General features: G+C 44.6%; 2 protein-coding genes across 3 annotated transcripts in view; one reads left to right on the forward strand and one right to left on the reverse strand.

Moving 5' to 3' along the window:
* The window catches only part of ATG10 (autophagy related 10), a 92,089-nt gene extending 82,558 nt beyond the window's left edge, over positions 1 to 9,531 (forward strand). The window contains exons 5-8 of one of the 2 annotated variants that reach the window (XR_007891848.1): positions 168 to 265; positions 536 to 655; positions 1,021 to 1,104; positions 8,972 to 9,531. Coding sequence is in view for 1 of the 2 variants with exons in the window: in XM_051643084.1 (XP_051499044.1) it covers positions 168 to 265; positions 536 to 655; positions 1,021 to 1,033 (231 nt within the window). In the remaining variant the exon portion in view is untranslated. Of the gene's footprint in view, positions 1 to 167; positions 266 to 535; positions 656 to 1,020 lie in introns of both variants that reach the window. The other variant, XM_051643084.1, reaches the window with a different exon arrangement.
* Positions 9,532 to 12,769: 3,238 nt separating this feature from the next.
* RPS23 (ribosomal protein S23) lies at positions 12,770 to 14,606 on the reverse strand. Its single transcript, XM_051643260.1, has 4 exons — positions 14,545 to 14,606; positions 14,118 to 14,277; positions 13,232 to 13,352; positions 12,770 to 12,968 (listed from the first exon to the last, which is right to left on the reverse strand). The coding sequence occupies exons 1-4, from the start codon at positions 14,546 to 14,548 to the stop codon at positions 12,822 to 12,824; spliced, it is 432 nt and encodes a 143-aa protein (XP_051499220.1). The 5' UTR covers positions 14,549 to 14,606; the 3' UTR covers positions 12,770 to 12,821.
* Between the last annotated feature and the right edge of the window lie 6,116 nt (positions 14,607 to 20,722).

The raw sequence follows: 20,722 nt of genomic DNA on the forward strand, positions 1-20,722 counted from the left end.
GTATTAATTTCTTAATGACTATCAGTAGAAAAGCAAAGTGGGTTAGAATCTGAACTGACAGAAGTTGCATCAAAGATTAATTGGCCCCTGCTTTGTCTTCTTCAAGAACAAATGGTGTAATTCCTGTTTTCTTCTTGCATAGTAAAACAACAGATATTCTCTCATAGGAGCACCCATTGCTTGGGCAGCCATTTTTTGTTCTGCACCCCTGCCGGACTAATGAATTCATGTCTTCTGTACTGACTGGTTCACGGAAGCAAAACAGGTGAGAAGCACTGCTGTGCCTTGCAAGCCTTTATGCAATGCAGGTGAAGTAAATGAGCCAGAAATGGAGGTGGTCAAAACAACTTCCCTGGTCCAAATAGAGTAAGATTCTTGATTGCCACCTAGGGGCTGAAAGTTAAAATACATTTGATAAAGTGAAGAAGTAGCGCCATCTGAAGTTATTATATGACTGTCAAGTGTGTCTGCAGTTCAGCAGAACCTGGGATAATATGTTTATGGTGCTTTCTTGTTGTTTGTTTATTTTCCCTAGATACACAAATTACATTATATTGTGGCTCAGTACTGTAGGCCCAGTGGTGGGTCTCAATCTGCCTCTGAGTTATGCAAGACTAGCACCCAAGCAGAATACAAATGCTGATTCAGTTGAAAGGTAAGAGAAGATGAAATAATTCTCCCTTCCTCCTATGAAATTAAAAAGATCAGATGCATAACTGCAAAAACATTATCTTCTCCTTTGAAGCTCTTGGTTCAGTTCATTTAGGACTTACCTTTCAGTCTTTGTTAACATGGCTGCCCTATTGCTATACTTACTTTGCAAAGAAAATTTGTGCTTGGCACATTGCTGACACCCTTCATGACTGTCAGAAGGTCCCTGATGTCCTGGGGTCTTTCTCAGGTGTGTAAAAGCATTTTGAGGTGGTCCCTCCAACACATGGTTGGTTGGTGGTGTGATCTGTCGTAATTCTGCTACAATTAAATACATTTCATCTCTGTTTTTCTGTTTGATGTGTCCAGACCTCTGAGCTGAAGGATAGATTGATGGTTCGCTCTAGTAAAGCTACTGCAAATGAAATCAAGTAAAGGAATCCTTCCTGAATGGTAAGCAGTGCAGTGTGGAAAGGTGACTGTTCATGGCTCCTTCCCTGGTTACAATGGAAGACCTAAGAGTTGGCTGCAGTTTTGACAACTTTCAAGTACCACCAAGACTTGAACACACTTGTGATTTCATCATCCCCTTGAAATCACTCCTTTCCTACGTCTGTTTTGCCGTGGTTTTGACCTTAGTTAGACTGCAAACAGATGCACAAATCTATGGTTCCTTGATGCACAGTTGAGATAGGGGCTTTGGATCTACTGAACTTATCCACTAATAATCATATATCTAGAAAATCTGCACCATCTGTGAGGATATGTTCAGCAAAAGTCTTGTAAGATATGGTTGAAGCTTGTGGCTGTCAGTTTATGGTGTGAGACTTCTTCACCTCGGGACCACCTTCTCCACCACAGCTTTATGCACGGACCATCCTTGTGTTCCACACCACACGCAGAACATCCTGATCCCAGGACTGAATAATACTTTGCTGAGAATATTTTGTGTATGTCATGCTTCAGGGCAAAATAGGATCAGGACTGTAGACAAGCAAAGTACTTACAGTCAACATCTGACTAAGCATGTACAGTTGCAGAGTTCAAGGTGCCTAATGCTATTGTATGAAAACATCTGGCTTTCCCGTGCTTCACTGCCTCCAAAGGAAGCTTTGCCATACCCTGGGGGAGTTACTGTTGTAGTCAATTAGTATTCTCATTGTAGTAGTAAGTTGTTCACAGGTTTGTTCCCTACCCTGCTGTCTTTACGCAAACCTCCCTGGACAGCTCTTGAATTTTGAGCAAGTATGAATTGCCTAGTAGTGCAAGAAGTGAAGAACAGTGAAGGTCAGAAGTGAAGGTTAGAAGTACCTTCCATACAAGTCGTCTTGACTTCTTACCTAATCACATTTTATTTTCAGTATAAACCAAATCACAAGTCCTGAGCAGTTGAGCTGGAATTACAGATTCTGCTTTATATGGTCAGCAAAATGTCACTTGCATCCAGAGTCCCAACATATGCCATATCAGTGCTGGAAATGCAAAATGCATCAGGTTTCAGGTTCTGGGTTTTTAGATATTTTGATTGGTTGCATATTTTTAACTTGCTGTTGCAATCTGCGACCTATTGTATCTCCTTGTTGGAGCAAATTTAACTTACCGGGATCTGCCGAGAGGTCCGCACGCAGCGCTCGCCCCTCCCAGAGGAGCAGTGAACTTTGGCACTGACTTTTCAGGTGAGACACTTCTTCAATGCTCACTAGTGTTTCCAGTAACAGCAGCCAATCCCCAATTAGAATTTACGAATACATGGTTTATTGAGGGGAAAAAATGAAGCAATGTGGGGCAGGAGACTTAAAGAGGGTAATTAGAAGACATAGATCTGTAAAGTATCTTTAAAACACCAAATACGAAGAACTTACATATGCTCTAATACTTATATATAGATAGGCCTTATTTACACGCCCAGATTAATTATTATCATCACACAGAGGGGAAGAAGAAAGAGGGATATGCCCGACGCTTGTCCCGTATAGGGTCACGGGTTGTGTGCAGGTGAGGCAGGAACACCTCAGGGAGAGAATTATTCCCAAAATACAATCCCTTACTTTGTTCCTGAGATGGTCTAGGTACTTGTATAGTAGCTGTGGATGACTTCCCCTGCACCCCGGTCTTAGAACCACGGGTGGCAGGAAGAAGTTTCACTGCACCTGCTCAGCAGCAGGCAGGAACCGCAGGCAGGTCGGGAGCCGGGACTGCAAAAGCCGCAGGTGAGCCGGGACGAGCCGGGCCTGCAGGGATTAGCCGGGACTGCAGGTAAACAGGAGTGGGAACAGGAGCAGGGAACCTCTGGCTGGCAGGCACCCTCTGGCTGGCAGGCCCCCCCAAGGCGCAGGTCGCCCCCCAAGAGCAAGCAGCAGCAGCTTCAGTGTCCGTCCAGAAGCGCACCCCAAGCAGCACGCCTGCTGTCTCTTTTATGGGTCTCCTTTGCTCCCAATTGGCCAGTCTCTAGTTTCTGGGGCTTCTCAGCCAATCAGACAGAGACTTTTTCCCACCACTGCTCCTCTCTAGCTAGCAGCTAGCAGCTAGCTACCTCCCTCATGGCGTTGGAGTTGTTTTCTGGCAGAGGAGACAGGCAGGAGAGGGTTTAAACTGCCACGTTATGACTGCTGACCTAAAGGGCATATTATGTTCGTGTGAGGAAAGGTCTGGTCCTTCACACTTGCGTAATATATTTTTGGTGGATTGAAATACCTTGCAGTCCTTAGAATTCCATTGGTGCAGAGTTCTTTTGCCAGCCATTTGGAATTAATAACAAAAATACACGTTTTGGGTCATAACAACCTGAAAAGCCATTTTTCCATGTAAGATTTATTAAATATGGCTTTCCATTCATACATACATGACAGTAGGTACATTGTCTTTTTAAACACTTTTGATAACATGTGCTTGATAATTGTATCCATAGCCCATTTTCAAATTTAAGGACAATTTACAGAGGAGGAAAACAAACAAACAAAAAAAACCAAACAGGTAACAGCAGTTTTAAGAGCTGTTAAATGTTCATTCCTGCTCTGTTGTCTTCATTTGTGATACACTGGAACAGAGAAGTAAAAGCCGCCAGCCCCCCTCTGCTTCCCTGCATTGCTAAGCAGCTCTCTGTCAGCTGCTGCTGCCTCTATCCAGCATATCAGCACACTCACACTGTGCTGCCAAGCCCTTGGGACCTTTTTTCCCAGTATAACTTAGGACTGGCCTCAGGTAGCTTTATTTAAACCAAGGTCTGAATTAGCTCCTGCTGACCTTAGGATCAGGGAAGTGGAAAGGATTGATGGAGTTGTTCCCTACAAGCCATCAGCACTGAATGCTGCATCAGCATATCTGAGGATCAGTTATGCTCATATTCTCAAAGCATCACAGATGTTACCTGGCACTGCATTGAGGGTTGAATGTACAGAAGAAATTCCACTTTTAAACAACAGAAAGAATAAAATGCCATCCTGAATAGAGTGGCGTTGGAATAACTTAGAGCTGAAACACTAATTTTAGTGTTCTCATATACTTGACAAGAGCTGTTCCTGATAAAAGAGCATAAAAGAATAAGTTTGAGTATTATTTTCAGTACCTTGAGAAGATTCAACTGCTAAGATGCTGCTGTGCAAAATGTATAAGCATAGTTTCATAGGCATTTCTTGAGGACCAGCCCTTCCTGTTTCTGTCTTGGAAGCCAAATACATTGAATACAACAGTATTACTCAACATAGGATTTGGCCAGTTTGGTTTCTTCTCTAAAGGAAAGACTTGTTACTGCAAATCTGTGAAGTGTCATTGCTCTACTCAGAATGTCAGCATCTCATCCATGTGACACTGTACGTGGGGTAGTGTAACTTACAGATTGTAATCACAGATAGAAGAAAACAAATATGAAATAAGTGTGGGAGCCTATATTCCAGTCACTTTCCCCAGTCCATCAGCCTTCCATTGCACCTTAATTTGATCTTCTTTTTTTCTCCCCAAGAATTGCAAGAAAAATGTAATTTGTATGTAGATAGGAAGTACTTATTTTTCTTCTACATGGAAGAATTCACAAGGCCCATTACTTTCTACCTTGATTTATAATTTGTAAACAAAATTTAATATTATTTGGACAGAGCTTTGCACACTGTATCTTTATCAGTGATCTGGATGAGGGCATGAAGAGCACCCTCAGTAAGTTTGTTGATGACACTAAATTGGGCAGGAGTGTTGATCTGTTCCAGGGCAGGAAGGCTCTGCAGAAGGACCTGGTCAGGCTGGATCAATGGACTGAGGTTCAACAAGGCCAAGTGCTGGGTCCTGCTCTTGAGTAGCAACAACTGCATGGAATGTTGCAGACTAGGGGAAGAGAGGCTGGAGAGCTGCCCAGCACAGAGGGACCTGCGGGTGTTGGGTCGTCAGCTGGCTGAACATGGGCCATGCCCAGGTGGCCAAGAAGGCCAACAGCATCCTGGCTTGTATCAGGAGTAGTGTGACCAGCAGGACGAGGGAAGTGATTGTCCCCCTGTACTCGGCACTGATGAGGCTGCATCTCAAATCCTGGGGTCAGTTTTGGATCCCCCACTACAGGAAAGACAATGAGGTGCTGGAGTGAGTCCAGAGAACGGAAACGAGGTTAGTGAAGGGTCTGGAGCACAAGTCGTATGAGGAGCAGCTGAGGGAACTGGGGCTGTTCAGTCTGGAGAAAAGGAGGCTGAGGGGAGACCTTATCACTCTCTACAACTGCCTGAGAGGAGGTTGTCGTCAGGTGTGTGTCAGTCTCTTCGCCCTAGCAACAAGCAAAAGAACAAGAGGAAACGGTCTGAAGTTGTGCCAGAGGAGTTTTAGATTAGATATTAGGGTAAACTTCTTTACTGAAAGGGTTATGAAACACTGGCACAGGCTGCCCAGGGCGCTGGATGAATCACCATCCCTGGAGGTGTTTAAAAGACGTGCAGAGGTGATGTTGAGAGACATGGTTTAGCTCTGCACTTGGTAGATTTGGGTTAATTGTTGGACTTGATGATTGTAAAGGTCTTTTCCAATCAGAATGATTCAGTGATTGTATTAGACTTAAGATTTCCTCTGTCACAACGAAAGCACTTGTTTAATGGATAACTCAAACAGCAGGATACTGCTTTGTCAGTGTCCTGACAGTCACACCCTAACTCCTGCATGTCCTCTCCCAGCAATCACTCACTACCTCCTTGGTATCTTAGAACCATATATTCATTTGGCTGGACACTCAAGTTCTTCCCAGTTTCTGAAGCTGTCTCTGCCTTGCTTCCTTCCTGCTGATAACTCCCCTCCAAATTCCTCTTTAGTGCCTTGACCCTGTTCCCACAGTTACTGAGACAAGATTATAATAATGGGGGGCAAGAAAAGGATAAGCAATCTGACAGTTCCACTGCCCTGCTACAATTCTTAACCATTTAACACCATAAGCAGTGAAGTAGCAGAACGGTGTCATCACCATTGTCAGAGTTTCCCTGAAATTTGTCCAGAATACCACTAGACAAAAGTTCAGCTCAGTTAGTACAAATACACTAAGCTTAGACTGAGAAACAAATACAGGATAACATAAATATTTGAGATGAATGAGAGATACAATCTTGTTTAGATATCTACTTCCTAATGGCTTAAGTGGGAAGTAGGCATCTTAATTTCCCATTTACATCTGTGCCTTAATGTGACTTACAGGTTGTTTTATACAGAATGTTTATATACAAAAATCCTATTTTATTTCAAAATCAAGTTAATTTCATCACTATTTTGTAATATTATTTAGCATAATAAGATTATTTTATCTGAACTTGGGTTTTAGCTGTATACATTATCTGAAATCTTGCAGCCTATCCAAAGAAAATTACCAGTTCCAGTTTTGTAAATTTGCTCAGTCGTTCATCCTTGCTCATGTGGGAAGACATATTGAAGACCATTGCTCCTGGGGACTTCTTTTTAAGAGAACAGACTCATACCTGCTCTTGGTCACAAGTATCAGCAAGAAGAATTAATTTTATGTGTTCAACTAAATAAAAAATGTGCTTTTCTTTGGAATGCAATTGCTACCTACATAATCCCTCCTTTGTGTCAGCATGATCAGGTTAACCCCCATCTGGTCTGCCAGAAGGTTTGTAGTTGGTTGGTTTTGGTTATTAAAAGTAACATTCCTTTGGTCAAATCGTGTGCTTGTTTTCACAACAGTAAATTTTTGAGCGAGTTAATTAAGAGCTGAAAAGAATGAAGTAATCAATACCAATTCTTGTTGCAACTCCATGAATTTCCGCAAGACTTCCAGTAACTTTTTTTTTGGCCTCATTTGTTATCACTGATATAATGAGTTTGTTGGGATATCTGTATTTATATTGCATAGCATTTCAGTTCCAGCACAAAGGAAAAAGGATTTATCCCTCCTCTGAAATGTGAAGTTACAACTGTTTTTGCCAGAAATACTCTATTCTAGAGAACAGTGTATAAATGAATATATGTGCATATTTTTATTAACAGGTAGGCCTTCAAAAGTGTTTCAGACAGTTTAGATAATATTTTAGCAAAAAAGCCCCATGAAGTTCATAGCTGCAAAACTGTCATGTCAAGTAGCTGCAGCTTAGCTTTAATTCCTAGACTTAAAAAGCCAGGCTGATTCAGAGCCATGCTAGGAAGAGTAGCCCTGAAGAGAGTAACCATTTATTGAGTGCTCGGGAAGAATTAAGAAGGTATCACACCTGTTTGGTTTATGTCCTGGCTTTCATTAGGGTCTTAAAAAAACACGACACCCCAAGGAAGCTTTTGCTTCGCCGCTTAAGAGTTTGTTGTAACTGTCACCTGCTGAAGATGATTTTCAACTTAAGGCAAGAGAGGAGTCTGCTGCTTTGTTTGGAAAGTGAATGGTTTTACAGAGACTTGCCTTGAATGCTTTTTTTCCTGAAGCCTGATAGAAAATAAAGTGTTTTGCTGTGGCATTGTTTCTCAGAGATGTTAGTGCAGCGCGCTTTAGGAGGCAGCCCTGTCTAAAGAGATTAGGCTGTGTGCTTTGTGCACTGCTGGGTTCAGCAGCCATACACTATTAGCCTCAGCAGCAGAGGCCAGATGGAGTCAGATACTATTCAGGTGCTTCCTTTCCCCACCTTTGTTGCTGCCCAGGGTTAGGCTATAGTTAGAGAAGAATCACAGTAATGAGATCTTCGCCAGCAGTCATCTGCACCACCAGGAGCAATTCCCAGTGTCTCTTCTGCAATACATCACCTTAAAACACAGAAGCTGGTCGTAATGACTTTTGTTTCTGCTGAGCAAGCACTGCAGTTCATGCCACTCCAGTTCCAGGGACAGGTAGAGCCCACAGTAGGGGAGAACACGGGCTGAGCATAGATGGAAAAAGATTTGGCAAGCTGTGGAAATTAACTAATCCTTTCCTTTGCACCTGATCCAAATCAAAATCCTGAACTGAATTTTGGTGGATTCCAGCCAGGCCTCACTCTGTTAAGCATTGCTTGCTTCTCCAGAGTTTGTAAAGTTCATTTTCCTACATCCAGCAGTCAGGTATGGTTCCTTAATATTAGTCGAGTCTTCCAGTATTTACATACGCTTTGCTAATGAATTAGAAAAATGTATCTGTTGCATCAGTTCAGCTCTTCTCTGATCTCTGTTGATCGCCTTCCATTCAGAGGATTTGGGTTGTGTAACACATAATTTCAGTGCTTCTTTATTAGGCCTAACCCCCCTCCTCACCTAGTGGTGAGGTTTGCCTTGGCTCATCTTCCTTTGACTTCTTTCTACAGTGTACAGATCACAGAAGTTATTCCTGGGCACTGACAGGATCCACAGGGACATTGGCTAGAAGAATCCTGGTGCCCAAGTGTTGACTAGGTGTTACATGCTAAACAGGCATGTAAAACAAATATTAACAAGCAGTGCAAAACGTGCAGCTAGCTTTAATGTTGTTCTTTACTTGTTCTGCTCTCAGCTCTGTGTGTTCTGGTAATTGTTATTAACCCTTTCCCTTAATAACAGTCTCACCTTTTCTACCTTCTTGCAAGAAGTTGAAAAAAGCCCCCACAAAACAAGCCCCTAATTCAGCCAAAGCTGTAAAATGTACGCATGCTTCATGGAGTAATAACCACCTTTGTTCTTCTCTTCCCTGTTTTTGATCTGACAAGATTGCAGGTGAATTTACTCCATAAGCTCTTGTGCTGCTAAGTAGCATCTAGCCACCATTTAAGGTACTCAAAGGCAACAAGACAGTAAGTGCCCCATTTTCCTAACGGGAGCTCACTGAATCAGTTAAAGGCTAAATTTCACATTTTGAAGATTTCCTTTGTTAAATTCCACGTAAACAACTTTTTGGCTTACACCTTTCATGTTTCAGCTTTTCCCCTCATTGTGCTGATAGCAACATCTAGTGGCAAGAGTCCCTCGTTACAACGTCCTACTTTTGGAAGCTGAGTCTTTGCTCCATTTACCCTCCGATAAATCTCCCATCTCCTCTCCTGCCAGATGGGCTTTAGAATTTGCCAAGACTGAACTGCAAGGACTTTAGAAGTCCGCTGGCTGCGGTAAAGTCCTCTTTTCAAAGGACTATCACTGACAGCCTGCTAATGATTTTGCTACACAAGAAAAGCAAATCAAAACAACAAAACGAAACAGACTCTGTTTGCTGTAGTAACCAAACCAAAGCTGGTCGTTTGCTTCCTTCAAGTAATGTATCTCCTGTAGACACTAAGCTGGACTCCAAACAGCAGCAGCTGGGTAGGGTAACACCTACATACATAAGACATGATTTTGAGAAGAAATGAGCTGACTGGAGTTGATCTCTTCCACCAGGAACTGCTGTCAGGTCTGCAAGCTGGGAGTCACACAGCCCAGTGTTGAGGTTCACTTATCCTGTAGCTTCCTGTCTTACTGTAATAAAGGATCACCTGAAAACAATTATTGGCATTCTAGCTTTTTTGCATATAAATGTGTACCTGGTGTCTCTCAGATACATACCTGCCATTGGTTTGATGCATAGAATTAGTACATTTAACTGTACTGATGGCAACCAATGCTCTCAGACCTGGCTGGCTGCTTGCTTTGTTCTGCTCCTAAATCAAGGCTTGGTTTCAGAGACTTGGTAGGAACATGAGTGCATCTCTGCTGTGTGCCACTCCCCATGACTGTGTGTGTACTCCAGGTTTCACAGAGCTGTAGACAGAGCCACAGCAGATGTGATGAGGACATCTCTCGAGATTTCTGGATGTACAGTGGCATGACTGAAGTTGTGTGCATAAACAGTAGCTTTGATTCTGTGAAGCTGTAGGAAATCCTGGGCAGATGCAGATCCTCAAAATCCATCCACGTAACATTTTGGGAAAAAGAGAACAGATCCAGAATGTGCATATGGTTGTGTGAAAGAAAAAAAACAACCAACTACTAGCAATTAACCCTTTGGTATCCAAGAAAACAGGGCTGGGAAACCAGGAAGCACAGTAAAAAAATGGTGATACTTGGTAGCCTGAGGAGCCGTGGAGCCGGCTGGTGGCCTGGCCCACCCAGCCTCTTCACCTCCACTCCAACGTGCTCATCGACTGAACTGCACATCAGTTAAGGCTCTAAAAATCTGAGAGGTTATTTAAGTTTGGTTCCAACAGAAGGAGTCTTGCTTCTGGAATCAGAGCATGCAGCTTTTCCAGAGTTCCCCCCATAATACAGGGAAGGAGCTGCAGAGAAAGCCCATTTCATTGTGACTGGGGCTACTGCATCTGCAAGGGTAAAGAAAACCCAAGTTCAGCCCAGGCCTGAACAAGGATTTGAATCCAAGTCTCACAGATTTGCAGATGACTAAACTACAAAATACCCAGTAGTAGAGATTCCCAATCTGTTCTTATATGTTACTCCATTTTAATATAAATTAATAAATACTAATTGAAGCAGAGCCTTTTGGATGAACACACAGATTAATTGCTATTAAAATGAGGGAATTGTTTAACTTCAGCCAAGTAAATATTTTGAGGTTTTATTGCATAAAATAGCTCTAACATGAAACAAAGAACCCAGTGATCCACTATTAAGCTGTGTGCAAAATACACTTTAACAAGGGGCCAAATTCAAGGTAAAATGTATCAGCGCAAATATTCATAGAATGGAAGATGTTGCAATTATTTAAATAAAAGCTGACACAGAGGGATGTGTTGGCTTTTTAGATGATGTTCTATAACTGTATTAGTTCTGGTATCCACATTCTAAAGTGATGTTGAAAAACTGGACAATATGGAGAGAAAAAATATTGAAAATGTGAACTAATGAAATATTTCAGTTTTTCAATGGAAGTTTTCTTAATCTAGCCAAGAAGGCCAAAAAGCCTAGTAAAAGAGATGTTCAAGTAGTAACAGCAGTTAAAATGAGAACAGCTGAACTCACTATAAGAAACAGGCATCTTCAAAACAGACTCGCCCAAGTCCAGCTAGTCAGACCTAATTTGCACTTAACCCTGAGAACAACTAGGGGGAGTTCTATGGGCTGAGCAAGGCAGAGATGATGATTAGGTTAAAAAAATGGTTTAATAATCCCTTCCAGACCTGAACCTGATCTTGTCAGGTGCTAAAAATAATGCAAAAAATAATCCCCGTACTACAAAACTGCCTGTCTTCAGTCTAGAAACTAGAACTGCTCTCATCAAGACCATGGATAAGTACAATTTTCAACATTTACAGTGACCATTTTCAGCTTGAGGAAGGTTTTTTTTTTCTAAAATATGCATTGGAATTAATGCAGTTTCTCCTCCCAGCTTGCTTGAGAGGTTTTGATTCCTCATGGATTTTATAGTCCCAAAGAAACATCAGGTTCTTTTTGGCCAGAGCTAGCAGTTAGGAATTTCATTTAACTTCTTACGGGAGAAGCTTTATGACTGACATGACAACTGAAGATGAAATTCCAGCTACACTAGGCAGTGGTCTATTCTTCCTAAAAAGATGAAATGTAATTCAGTTCTGGGTTGTGCAGAATTTATTACAGTTAATACAAACACCTCCTGAGCAGTATCTATACACAGCCACTAAGGGAGTAATATATTTCAGACTTTGAAAAAAACCAACCCACCCCACCAACCAGCCACCTTTAGGTGATAGTTGAACTATTCAGGGTTAAAAGGGCCCTGGGTTTCTGAAATGCTGTTAATCTTTCCTTGTATTTAGAGTAGTGGTATTTTATAAAAATGGAATTGCCTCTCTTTAAAAAAAATAGATCTGAATTACTAGCACAAGGTCACAGCAGGTCTGACAGACAGACAAGACAAGGTCTATTCTTGCTGCCCAACTAATCTTTCCATCGTAAGTTAACATTCCATTTTTAAGTGCTCAACTAACATCCAGTAGGAAATGTCCACTCTAGACAAGATTTGACAAGAGGAAAACAAGGGAAGAACTGTATTGCAAGACGTGTCAAGAGACCATTCCCACTGTCCCTTCCCCTGCAGAAGCCATCCCTATGGATACACTGACTAGAGATTATGCAGCCTGGAGGATGGTTGGAGCTGTGGCGCAACAGGTAATGACTTTCACTTGTGCACCAAGTGTGCCACTGTGACAGGCTTCTCCTTTTCCATGCTCTTGCAGAACTCCAGCCCTCTTTTAACTATGAGAGGAAGCCCTGGAGACCTCTCCCTTCTTCCAATACAGCCTTAGGTCAGAGCCCTAACTAGCTTCTAAGTGTCAGGCTTGGACCCAAGCTTCAAACTCTTCAGTTCTGCACAACTGCCAGTATAACCATTCAGAAGTGGTTTCATGGGGCCCCCTTCATGACAACTTTCAGGAAGAAGGGTCTGAGAGGGGGGACAGGCCTTCTCAGGTCCATCAGTCCATCCTGACTGCAGCACAGTCACTACTCTAGTTAAGAAGCCTCCATGAAGGCGCTGGGCAAGGGGGGCTGGTCCACAAAGCACTGAAACAGCTTCTGTGGCATAAATCTGACACTCCCAGCAGAGCTGTCCTGCTCCAGAAAACACAATTCAGTTTGGAAAGGGTGTAACTCTGCTCTGGCTCTCCTGTCCTTCAAGAGCAAAGCATCTCTGAAAGAAGGACAAGCCAGCTACCAACAACAAAAAAGACAGCACACCCCAACGTCCCTGAGGTGTATCACTTGCAGACACACATCAAAACATCATAAGCCTTAAAAAACACAAGCATCGATATTTTTTTTCCAATCCAAGATTTTATTGACTTTCTTGGGAAATTATCCTAAATTTATGATCTTGGTCTCTCCTTCTTGCCCTTGTACAAGGCCAGCAGAGAAACATTGGCTACTTTGACAACCTTGAAGCGAACACCAGGGATGTCACCAACAGCGTGACCCTTCCGACCGAAACCAGCCACCAGGACTTCATCGTTCTCCTGCAAGGGAAGACCAGGTGGTTACAAAGTTGTGAGCATTAAAACTCCACAAACACTGAAATGGGCAACATTAGCAAGTCCAGAGTGTGGCTCAAGTTTAAAGAAAGGGTAGGAAGGAGAAGGCGATTGGTATCTGCCTCTGCAGCTTTGAGACATGTGCTGCAGAATGACATGAATCCCAGTCTCACCATCCATAAAATCCATCAACAATGTGTTTCTTTACTTTGCTACACAACTTTTTACCATCCATTTTTGAAAGTTACCTCAATGAAGTTCAGGCAGCCATCGTTGGGAACGAAAGCTGTTATTTTCTTGCCGTTCTTAATCAGCTGGACTCTGACACATTTCCTGATGGCAGAGTTGGGCTGCTTAGCCTCTACTCCTCTAAAATGAGAACACATGGAAATAAAACTATCAAAAGCCAGTCTGATGAACTAGCAGATATCACTACAAATCACTGCATTACTTTGTACTAAGTGCACACTGTATCTGAAGTTCTAAACAAAAAACTACTGGTGATCTTTACAGAGCTACTCAATATACAGGAGCCCAGTTCCTCAGCTGAGTAAAAACTGAAAATTAATCACCTACAGACACATACCAGTTCAGTAAATAAGAACAGGGAGGAGGAAAAAAAAACCACCCCCCCAAAAAACACGAAAAACATCTTGGAGCCCTGGTAGTGTTCCAGTGAAGCTCATAAATTATGGAAGGAAAAAACCCCACATACTCAAAAAGGCCAGAAGAAGATGGAATCTTCGACAAAAGACACACACACAAAATCCAACTGCCCTCAACCCTACACTGAGTTAAGTTACACTTTTATTCTTTCCCTTCAAAAGAAGCACTTATTCTAAGCCACATGCGTAGGGTAAAAAACGCATCTCGGCGCTGCCACGTGGAAAAACAAACCACGTTTTCTACCTACCCCACAGAAACGCGGCATGTTCCAGGTAGCAAAACCTCACCCAAATTTAGAAAATAAACCAGCTTAGCGCCGCTTCCTTCTCGAGGCCTCTCTCAAAGGCCTCACTTTCCGGGGGTAGTTTCCAGGGCAGCCAGATGCCCCAGCCCGGCTGGGGGGGCCAGGCTGCTCGCCCCCCACCCCCGCAGCTGCCGGCAGCAGCCCTGGGCCCCAGCTCTACCCACACTTTCTCCAGGACGATGCCCTTGGCGTGGGAGGCGCCGCCGAAGGGGTTGGCCTTCAGCGCCGTCCCCAGATGGGCCTTCTTGTACTGCTTGTCGTGCCACTTCTGGTCGCGGCGGTGGCTGCGGAGCTTCCGAGCGGTGCGGAGTCCTCGGCACTTCCCTGCGGGATAAAAGCGGAGAAAGGACGGGATGAGAACGGGGCCGCTTCTTCCCCGGCGGGCCGCGTGGGTGAGGCCTCCCCGGCAGGCCCTTCATGGCGGCGGCGGCGCCCACACCGCCTCGGGGGAGGCAGGGAGGGCCCGGAGCCGGCCGCAGGCTGGCGGGGCAGGGAGAGGAGAGCGCTGCAGCCGCTGAGCGGGGCCGGGCGGGCAGCGGGGCCGGGCAGCGGGGCCGGGCGGGCAGCGGGGCCCGGCAGCCCCGCACTCACCCATCCTGCCGCGGCGCCGCCCGAGCGCGAAAGGCCGAGCCCCGCCCGCGCCGCGCCGCCTAGCCCGCCCGCCAGGCCCCCGCGGGCTGCCCGCGCCGCGCCTGACTCCAACTCCCGCCCGGCACCGCCTTGCTGGCTCGAGATCGCCGGTTCGAATCCCCGCCGCGGCGCCTCGGTAGCCGCGGGGGTTCCTCCCCGGTTTTTGGCTTCTTTCATCGGGTTTCTCTCGGAGCTGCCGGCCTCGGGAGGGAGGCGGGGAGGGCACGGAGGGTGGCGCTGCCTCGTCGTGAGGGTGGGGAGAGCCTGGCCCAGGGTGCCCAGGGAAGCTGTGGCTGCCCCATCCCTGGAGGTGTTGAAGGGCAGGTGGGATGGGGCTTGGAGCAACCTGGGCTGCTGGGAGGTGTCCCTGCCCGTGGCAGAGGATCTAACATAGATGGTCTTTAAGGTCCCTTCCAGCCCAAACCATTCCATGGTTCTGTTAATCTCTGAGGGAACAGAGAGCGTGTCACGGTGCGAGTGATGCTGGAGTTCAGGTTGCCTTCACCAAGGGGTGCCTGTCTCCGTGGAGCCAGGGCTGCTGCGCAGTGCTTCCTGCACTTGACAGAGGTGGAGGGCGAGTCCCTCCGTTGGAAGAGGCCTGTGCTACAAGTGAGAAAGGCAGGTGGCATCACCCTCCTTTCGCATGGAGCGGGCTCGGCTGCAGCCTGGGACCGTCCCTTTCTCCTGCCGTGGAGTTCCTGAGGCTCACCAGTCCCCTCGGTTCCTCTGCATCCTCACCAGATGTACAGGGCAGGTGCCTGCCGAGCGCCTGACAACCCAAACAGAAGCAGAAATCTCCAGTAGGGTGTGTTCAGGGTGAGCACGAACAACACCGAGCAGCTCGGGTGGTAGCTGAGCCAGGATTTCTTATTCCAGCTTTTGACTGACACACCTGCGCTGCTGCTAAGTCTTCCAGTGGATCTACACAGGGGTGAAATCCCGTAATAAACAAACACTTGCTAATTATGAAAGCTCCTTTTAGTCCATACTGCCAAACTCCAGCAATCCACAGATGCCAACTGAGCAGGCACCGCTGCCTCACGCAGTTCACTCCCGAATGAAAAAGTCAGGAACATTCACTTTCCTTTTTGGCATTGCTGTGAAAAGGCAGTAATTAAATCTGAATGTTATCTTTATTAACACAACCTGTGTTTACACCTGAATAGAAAATAACATTGCTTCTAAGGGGCTGTTTTTACACTCAATCTGGATAGAATAAGCAACAAAAAATAATTGAATAAATAATCTTTAAAAAAAAGGCATAAAAAAGCCCCAACAAATGAAAACCAGAAAAGCTAGCAACAGTTTCAAGAGCAAACAGATTATGATTATGATCATTATTATTATAAAAAGCAGCTTTTTAGAAGAAAAAATTCCAGTGTGGAGAATACAGCTACTATTAGGCAATTTTAAGACTAGGGAGGTTAATGTCATAGAAATGCTACAGCTTTCCTTTACAATTTCAAGAATATTAGGAATACTTAATACTTAAAAGCTGACTAGGGAAGAAATGGCTAAGTATACTGAAAGAAACCATGGCATTTGGTGCACAAATATTCACTAAGACGTTAAGATCTAGGAAAGATGATTTCGGATGACGCTACTGTAGGTTTTGCTGCTTCCTTTTAAACTTTAGTAGGAGTTTGGGACACTTCTATTACAATAGTTTTTCTACATTTCACCATGTTTTAAAAAATTAGTCTTGTTTGACCCAGACCCAAAGAAGACAAGCACTCAGCTTTAGCTAGTGTCATCCCTTGCAAAAATGTTCACTCAGGCACGTACCTGGTGTTTAGTAAAAGGCAGGGGATGTATTTCTACGTACAAACAATTTACTATGGCACAGAAAGGCATGCAAAAATGATGGGATTCACATCTTTATTAGTACTTCAGCTTGCACAAAAAGAACTTGGGATTTTGGTCTGTCCTTCTGGCCCTCATACAAGGCCAACAGAGAAACACTGGCTACTTTGGCAAACCTGGACTCCGTGAGTGTTGCCAACAGGGTGGCCCTTCCAACCAAAACCAGCAACCAGAAGTTTGTAATTTTCCTAGGACTTATCAGTAAATGGACTGTTAAAAACAACCGTTTGATTTCATTGAAATAAGAATAAAGTCGAGAGAGGCTAACAACCAAGACTGGCTTGGTTAAATTTACATGTGTCCGTACGGAGGAGAAGCTGCACCCCAAGTCAAATGGCCTCAAGTTGGAAAATTCAAGCTCAAGGATTTCACAGCCCGTGTTGATCAGCCAGCAGAACACAGTAGCTCCACACCCCCCAAAGAGCAGGGTGAGTAAGATGACTGTTTTTGAGCTGGGACAATCAACTTCCTTGGTTTTGGATGCGGATTATTTACCTCAACAAAGTTCAGGCTCCCACTGTTGGGAGCAAGGGCCGTTATCTTCCTGCCCTTCTGGATGAGCTGGACGCTCACACGTTGCCAGATGGCAGAGCTGGGCTGCTTCACTTTTGCAGGCCCGTTTGATGAAGAAAACCAGACCCTGAGCAGCAGGTTCTTCGCCAGCAGCAGCCCTGCCGCCAGCCCCAGCCGGCACTCGGCGTTCCAGGTGCGGATGTGGCCCCATTCCCGATGCTCCAGGCGTGCTCCTAACTGTCACCACCAGACCCTGCCCTTGTGGGATCCTTCCTCTCCCTGGCTAGGTGGTTTTTTTGTTTGTTTGTTTGTTTTTTCAGTGAAATACCCCAAATCATCTGAAGCAGCCCCGGGGAGGGCCCCTTGGCAGCGGGGGTGCGAACGCTGTGCTCTTGTGCCCTCGGTGGGGAGCAGCACCACTCTTACACAAGCACTTCTAAAAGTAAACGTATTTTGCTTGGCCGACCAGCTAAATCCACCCCGGGGGTGTCAAGTGCCTCCGGTGTTTCCTCCTTCTAGCAGGGGAACAACCAAACAGGTGGTTGCGGGAGAAACGGAAGGGGAACTAGGGCTTTGACTGACCTGGTTTGGTGCTGTTGAGCCTGTGGCCGGCGCTCACGGGGACGGCAAAACGCTTCTCACGAGCAAAGCAGATCCTCTGGCTGCCACGGAAAACCCAGGAATCAGAAGCTTAGTTTCTGACCCAGTCTCGTTGCTAAGCGGTTGTGGTGTGGCCTGGTGTCTGCACGGAGGTTTCTCAGGATGGGGTGGCATGCTTTGGGGCTCTAGGGCAGGGTGCGGGGAGCAGGAGGGAGGCAGGAAGGAGAGTTGTCACGGGATTAATTTTTTACATCATCCCAGCCTGTGTGGTGGAGGTGAAGGCTGAAAGGCTTTTGGGCAAATTCGTTGTTGCTCAGAGAGAGGATTTTGTTGGAACGGGGACAAAGCTTTTTCTATAAATTCAGGCCAGTTTTCTGCCCATGTTCCTGTTCCATTGTCAGTTTATTGTGAATGTGTCCCAACCAGAGCAACAATGCACTTCTCAAAAAAATAATAATGATATATCAAGCTCTAGTACCTTGTACTGCGACTGATACTTATTTTCATAGACGTTTTTGGGCTGGAAGGGACCTTTAAAGGTCATCTAGTCCAAGCTCCTATTTTGGTTGAGATGTTATTTTAGAAATAAAATGACAGGTCACTCAGTTCATGGTGACCTGATACATCATCTGAAGGTAACTATAAACTGTTGAAAATAAACTGTGCCATTGTCTGCCTGAGGACATACTAGCCAAAGAGAAAAATTACCCATGTTTAAAATTATGTCTGCAGCATCGTTTGTTGCATGCAAACCCAGTGTGTGTATAATCATTGCAGCATCAGGCAGAACAGCTGTCATGTCAGGGTCTGAATCAACCTTTATGTTATTACCCTGTTTGACAGGGGGTTTGCTGGGCAGTGGTGACATGTTTGGGGAGGTGTGGGATGCTAGCAAGATTGACTGGCCATCAGTCTCTAACTGCTTCACAAATCTCACAAAACTGTGAACTCTTGCAGTGAATAGAATTGCCAGCTGCTTTCTTAACTCTCTCTTCTGTGAGGTAGATCCAAAAAAAGAGCAGTGTTTAAAGTACAGTAAACTCTCCTGCTGTGCCTCCTCTCTGGTGGTGGAAGTGTCTGACCTGCCATCATAGATACTAAGTGAAAAAGAGTCAGGTGGTAGCTGCTTTTGATCAAAGGAAGAGTTTTGCCTGAAGAGTAATCAGGAGCAAAAACTTACTGCCAGAGAGGAGAAAAAAAAAAAAAAAGGGATGATAAACAGAAGTGTAGTGCCCTTATTTGGAATACTGGCCACTTTTAGCCCACTGTAGCCCAGCTTGTAGGATGTAAACTGAAGTGTTGACTTCCCACTGACTTTGCCCTGCAGGATGTTCACTGGATGTGTTTATGGAGTTGAATGTGACCTCCTGTGTTCCATAAACCAGTATGTGTGCTGTGCCCTTGATCCTCTGTTCTCCCTTTGTCCTCTTTGTAAGTATGTAGATGAGGCAGTGACCGGGTAAGCTTTGTTGGGCAGATTTCAACGTAAAACAGGCAAATGTAGAACAGGGATTCAGCAGTTGAATCACAAGAACTCAGTTAACCATTCCCTTGTCAGGACTACTGCCTGTAAGGCCCATTCAAGTTTTCCTTTTAAACTCAGTAATGCAGAGATGGTTGTTTTGTCATCATGCTTCACCAGAATAAAGTAAGTGCTTACTTCTTTGCTTTTAATGGGTCTCATTTCTTCATAGATACCATATCAATCTCTTTGTCCTTCAACCTCAGAAAAAAGCAAGAAATGTGCTGGATGTTATTTTTATCATTATGTATGAAGAGATAAGGAAAGGCCTTTTCATTGTGCTTTTTGTTTCTATCATTATTTCATGTGATGACTGCTGATTAGTAAATTACTGTCAGAACTCACAGTATTACTGTACAGTGAGGAAGTCAGTGTATTTTCAGTGATTTATACTGATTTAGCCTATGTTAGCAGTTTGGAATTATATGATTCCTCAGTTTCTGCAAAACTCCCTTTGTTTCTGAGCAAATTGGCATGTACTTTTCCCCTCTCTGACCTTGTGAAATGGTGTCCTAAGAAGGCAGGTTCCCTCTAGAAATTAATAGCACCATGGGAACACACAGGACACTGCCTTGGATTCAGCCTGTGCTACCCTAAGGTGTGGCCTGCCATGTGTTGTTTACTTGTGCTGATTTTGGTTTGGATTGAGTTAATTTTCTTCCCAGTAGCTGGTATAATACTGTGTTTTGGATTTAGGATGAGAGGGATGTTGGTAACACACTGATGTTTTATTCGTTACAGAACAGTGATAACTCAGTTAAGGACTTTTCAACTCTGCCAGGCCAGGAGGTGCACAAGAAGCTGGGAAGGACTGTAGCCAGGACAGTTGTCCCCAGCTGACTAAGATATATGCTGTACCATCTAATGTCATCTCAGCATATAAATCTGGGGGAAGGAGATGGAAGCAGAGAACATTTGGAGTGATGGAGCTTGTCTTCCCAAGTAATCAAGTGTGTATGATGGTGCCCTGTTTTCCTAGAGGTGGCTGAGCACCTGCCTGCTGAAGGGAAGTTGTGAATTATTCTTTGTTTTGCTTTGCTTGCATATGTGGCTTTTGCTTTTCCTGTTGAATGGTCTGTATCTCAATCCCTGATTTTTCTCATTTTTACTCTTCCTATTCACTTCCCCCTCCCACCAGAGGGGAGTGAGTGAGTGAGCAGCTTCGTGGGGCTTAGTTGCTGGCTGGGGTCAAACTGCAACAGTGCTACTTTCTCTGCCTTCAAAGGGTACGTTTTTTGTTCATTTGCTCCGTGCATTTCAGCATTTTTATTTCTTAGCTTTTGCTTCCATGCTGATGAAGAACACTTAGAAAATAGCAGCACATGAATGAAATCTCAGGCGCCATCCAAAAGCCTCGGTGTGCTTCTGCCCCCCTTACTTATTCAGGAGGGACTGAGAGTCAGGAGAACTAGAATTTGGAATTTTTAACAGGCCAGTGACAGGAGTGGCTTAACAGTTTTTAGAAAGGCGTGTGGCACTTCTGCCTTTTCCCAGGGCTGCTTAACATTTTCAGCTGGGTCATGTCTCTGTAATTATCCTTAGTTTAGCATCATGTATTTCTTGTGCTTTGCAGAAGATTGAGAGATTATTTTCAGCTTCTCCTTGTTCATCGCTATGCTTCCTCATCTCATTTTTCTAGCT

Source organism: Apus apus, chromosome Z (genome assembly GCF_020740795.1).
Source record: "Apus apus isolate bApuApu2 chromosome Z, bApuApu2.pri.cur, whole genome shotgun sequence".
NCBI classification, from domain to species: Eukaryota; Metazoa; Chordata; class Aves; order Apodiformes; family Apodidae; genus Apus; species Apus apus.